The 4906-nt window shown below is 39.7% G+C and overlaps 1 protein-coding gene across 1 annotated transcript in view; it reads left to right on the plus strand.

The window, feature by feature from the left end:
* The window catches only part of KIAA0586 (KIAA0586 ortholog), a 224524-nt gene that overhangs the window by 109302 nt on the left and 110316 nt on the right, over positions 1–4906 (plus strand). Inside the window, exon 28 of the mRNA XM_006891816.1 lies at positions 2675–2852. Coding sequence (XP_006891878.1) covers positions 2675–2852 — 178 coding nt within the window. The remainder of the gene's footprint in view (positions 1–2674; positions 2853–4906) is intronic.

The raw sequence follows: 4906 nt of genomic DNA on the forward strand, positions 1-4906 counted from the left end.
TTCAGTTTGCTCGGCTCCACAGTCAACACTCTTGGCACCAGCAGCCAGGAAATAAAAAAATGTATTGCGATGGGAAAGTCTGCTGTTAGGGACCTCTCCAAAGTACTGAAGAGCAATGGTGTTTCTCTGGAGATTATGGTGCGCCTGATACAGGCCATGGTCTTTGCAATGACTTGTTATGCATCAGAGAGTTGGACAATGACTAGGGAGGAAAGAAGGAGAATTGACACCTTTGAGCTGTGGTGCTGGAGAAGAGTATTGAATGGACCATGGACTGCCAAGAATACAAACAGATTTCATCCTAGAGAGGGTTAAACCAGGCTCCTCCTTGGAGGCAAGGATTCTGGGGCTTTGTCTGACATACTTTGGACATGTTGTAGGGAGAGACAGGTCCTTGGAGAGGGGCATCATTCTTGGTAGGGTGGAAGGACAGCGCAGGAGGGGAAGACCCTCTATGAGGTGGATTGATTCAGTGAGTAGGGTAACCAGAATGGGTGTGTCAGAGGCAATGCAATTGGCACAGGATAGAGCAGGGTTTAGGGCTGTTGTACATAGGGTCGCTATGAGTCGCCACGGCACATAACAACAACAAATGAAAGTTTACAAAGACTTAGAGTTTCCAGTTAATCACTGTTGCACTTTTCTCCCTCCCTCCCCTCCATTCACTCTTCTCCTTGAAAAGAAGAAGAAAAACTCTTTCATTGTTATGCAGTCCCTCTCCCCACGTCCACTCCCCTCTGCAGCCTTCACTCTGGACTTCTGTAATAACAAGAATACACTTTTAAACAGTTCTCTCCCTCATCTATGTCAATTCAATATACATTATTTCTCCCCTCCTTTTCTCTCTTCCCTCAAGCCTATGTCAGTCCCGTTTTACAACAGTGGCCCTATATCATATTCATCCTTTTGTAACTGAGATATTTCACTCAGGATAATGTCCTCCAGGGTCATCCATTTTGCATATTTCATGAGTTCCTTGTTTTTCAATGCTGCATAGTATTCCATTGTGCCAGAGCTTCTCTATCCATTCATTTGTTGATGGGCACTTGGATTGTTTCCAGCTCTTTGCTATTGTGAACAAAGCTGCAATAAACGGGTGTGCATATATCTACTTGGGTGACAGTTATAGTTTCTTTAGGGTAAATTCGCAGTAGTGGAATTGCTGGGTCAAATGGTATTTCTATTTGCAATTATTTGAGAAAGCGCCATACAGCTTTCCATAGTGGTTGCACCATTTTACATTTCCACCAACAGTGAATGAAGGTTCCAGTTTCTCCACAACCTCGCCAGCATTTGTTGTTTGCTGTTCTGTTAAATTTTGCTACTCTTACTGGGGTGAGATGATATCTCATAGTTGTTTTGATTTGCATTTCTCTTAGAGCTAGGGATTTTGAACATTTCTTCATATGCTTGCCATCTGAATTTCATCTTTGGTGAAGTACCTGTTCATATCCTGTGCCCATTTTGCTGTTGGGTTGTTTATCTTGTTGTGCTTGAGTATTTTATAAATTGTAGATATCAGTCCCTTGTCAGAGATGTCTTTACCAAATATTTTGTCCCAATCTGTGGCTTTCCTTTTTACCCTGTTGGGCAAGTTTTTGGATGTGCATAGGGATTTGATTTTTAGAGGTCCCATTCATCTATTTTATCCTTTCCTGGTTGTAGATCACATCCACCTTTTTTAGTTATCTGCAACGTATACTGACCTTTTATACCAATTAGGGGATATAGATATATAATTTGTAAATTTTTTATGTTAATTGTGATTTTAATGAAAGCTAGGTTTTTATTCATTCATTGTTGCACATTTTACCTCCTCTTCCTCCTCCCTTCCTCTTTCCCCTGTTCACTTCTTTTTAATATTTATTCTTTGCTGCACAATTACCTTCCTCTCTCTTGTTTTTTTATTATAGAAAAAGAAAGGAAGTTAAAATTTAAAAAAAATTTGTTGTTTCATGTGTTTAAAGAAGTTTTAAAAATATTTTTATATTTTCCTAAGGAAAAGCATTTTATTAAATATGGTTAAAGTAGTCTTGTTTTATGTGTGTAGTGTTAATTCTTTGTGGAAAGGTAATTTTTATGTCATCTAAAACAGGTTCTTCTTGGTTATTATAATGTTTATACTAAAATTTTTAATTCATTTTAGTTGATGAAGAAGGTAAATTTTTGAATTCCAAATTTAAATAATGTTATGTGCCATTGAATCAGAACCACTTTATAACTGATCAACCACAAAGTTTTCAGAGCTTATAAATTCTACAGAATGTTACTGTCCATCTTTCTCTCAAGAAGAGCTAGTGGATTTAAGTTGCATGTGTTTCGGTTAATAGTACGGCTCCTTACCACTAGGTCTCCAGAGTTTTGCTGGCCTAATAGAGTTGTGTTGAATTCTTTTAAAATAGTGAATTAAATTCTTAGAAAAATGTGGAGCATTAAGATGACAGAGACCATTTAATTTCATAAAAAAGAAAATATTCAGCACACATTCTATCACTCAATGCTTTAAAATGATTTTTTAAACTTGTACCCAAGTAGTGTACATACAGCATAAAAAAACACTTAATGAAAAACATTTCAAGCTGTCAAATGAAGCAGACCGTGGCTTTCGACAAAGTTTCTTCTGTTGAATTGGTTTTATTATAATGATTTTGACAACTGCTTTGTCTTTTCATAGGACTTGGAAAATAGTGTGGGTGAAGTTAGTAAAGGACAAATGCCCAGACTGACTAGAGCAGCAGAGAACATCCTGATGGGCCATTCTGGGCACGTGGAGCAGCCTGTTGCCCATGAAGATTCTTTGGATCCTAAATGTAACTCCAAACTATTATCTCAGCAGTTTTACAAACTTTCAGGTATATCCCAAAATATATTGTCCTCTTTTAACTTTTGTTGTGATTTGAGTTTATGAAGTACTTGGTTTTTTTCTGTGTTAACATTTCATACACATTATAGTTCATGACAGATTTAGAATTCTCCTATTCTCACAGAATTGTTCACAGTTCTTCCGTTTGTTTCCTGTTTTCAATTGTCTTTCTTTCCTATCCCTTTCTGCTTTCTGAAGCTTTATCCTGGGCTACTTTTGAATCTTACACAGTTGAACTAAGGAATGTGTTCTTCCCAGGTGTGACTGACCACTTTATACACCTGCCTGCTGTTTGACTGAAGGTTGAGTTACACACTGAGATGATTTCAGTACCAAGTTTGAAGGATGAATAACAGCCCTAATCTTGGGATTTATACAAGTCTCTTATTTCAATAAGATAAGCGGTGCCACTTGTCTTGTGTTTTTTGACAAAAACTACTGGAACAGCACATCAGTAGAGAGCTGCCAGAAGTCCAGGCTGGGTTTAGAGAAGCGGTCGTGGTACTAGGGATATTGTAGCTGATGTTAGATGGATCTTAGCTGAAAGCAGGGAATACCAGGAGAATATCTATCTGTATTTTATTGATTATGAAAAGGCATTTGACTGTGTGGATCATAATAACAAACTGTGGCCGACTCTGAGAAGAATGGGAACCCCAGAACACTTGATCATTCTAATGAGAAACCTGTACTTGGACCAAGAGGCAGTCGTCAGAGCAGAGCAAGGAAACACTGCATGGTTCAAAATTGGGAAAGGTGTATGCCAGGGATGTATCTGGGCTCTATGAGGAGAAGTGTGGCGTCAGGATTGGTGGAAGATCTATTAACAATCTGCGTTATGCAGATGACAAAACCCTGCTTGTTGAAATTGAAGGGAACCTGAAACGCTTGCTGCAGAGGCTCAAGGGCTGCAGCCTTTAGTATCGATTGAGACTCAATATCAAGAACACAAAGATTCCCACCACTGGACCAATTGGCAGCATCAGGATGGATGGTGAAGAAATTGAGATTAACAACTTTATTCTGCATGGCTCCACAGTCAACACTCTTGGCACCATTAGCTAGGAAATAAAAAAACGTATTGCGATGGGAAAGTCTGCTGTTAGGGACCTCTCTAAAGTACTCAGGAGCAACGGTGTCTCTTTGGAGATGAAGCTGCGCCTGATACAGGCCATGGTCTTTGCAATCACTTCTTATGCATCAGTGAGCTGGACAGTGACTAGGGAGGACAGAAGCAGAATTGACGCCTTTGAGCTGTGGTGCTGGAGAAGAGTATTGAATGTACCATGGACTGCCAAGAAAACAAACAGACTCATCCTAGAGAGGGATTCTGGGGCTTCATCTGATATACTTTGGACATGTAAGAAGGGACAGGTCCTTGGAGCGGGACATCGTGCTTGGGAGGTTGGAGGGATGGCGCGGAAGGGTAAGGCCCTCTATGAGGTGGATTGATTCAGTGACTGGGGTAATTAGGGTGGGAGTGTCGGAGACAGTGCTATTGGCACAGGATAGAGCAGGGTTTAGGGCTGTTGTACATGGGATTGGTATGAGTAGCAAGCAATTCGATGGCACATAACAACAACAACAACTTCATCCTCACCTAAACCCCTAAATTTATACACAGCTTATTTTCAGTTGTTTAAAATATGAAGTTCTTAAGAGATTTCCTCATACACTAACACATTAGTGCTAATCAGTTGAACTAGGAGCTAGTGCAAGTTCAAGCTGAAGCTGAGGAAAATTAAACCAAATCCACAGGAGCCAAAATATGACTTTAATTTCATACCACCTGAATTTCAGAATCATCTCAGGAACAGGTTTGAGGCCTTGAACACTAATGAGCGAAGACCAAATGAGTTGTGGGAGGATGTTGAATGTATCATTCAGGAAGAGTGCAAACGGTCATTACAGACAGAAGAGGAAGAAAAGACCAAAATGGATGTCAGAAGAAACTCTGAAGATTGCACTAGAACATAGAGAAGCCAAAGCACAAGGAAGAATCCAAGACACTAAAGAGCTGAACAGAAGATTCCAAAAGGCAGC

The sequence above is a fragment of the Elephantulus edwardii genome, unplaced genomic scaffold (genome assembly GCF_000299155.1).
Source record: "Elephantulus edwardii isolate Elephantulus edwardi_28Jun2011 unplaced genomic scaffold, EleEdw1.0 scaffold00104, whole genome shotgun sequence".
In the NCBI taxonomy this organism is placed as follows: Eukaryota; Metazoa; Chordata; class Mammalia; order Macroscelidea; family Macroscelididae; genus Elephantulus; species Elephantulus edwardii.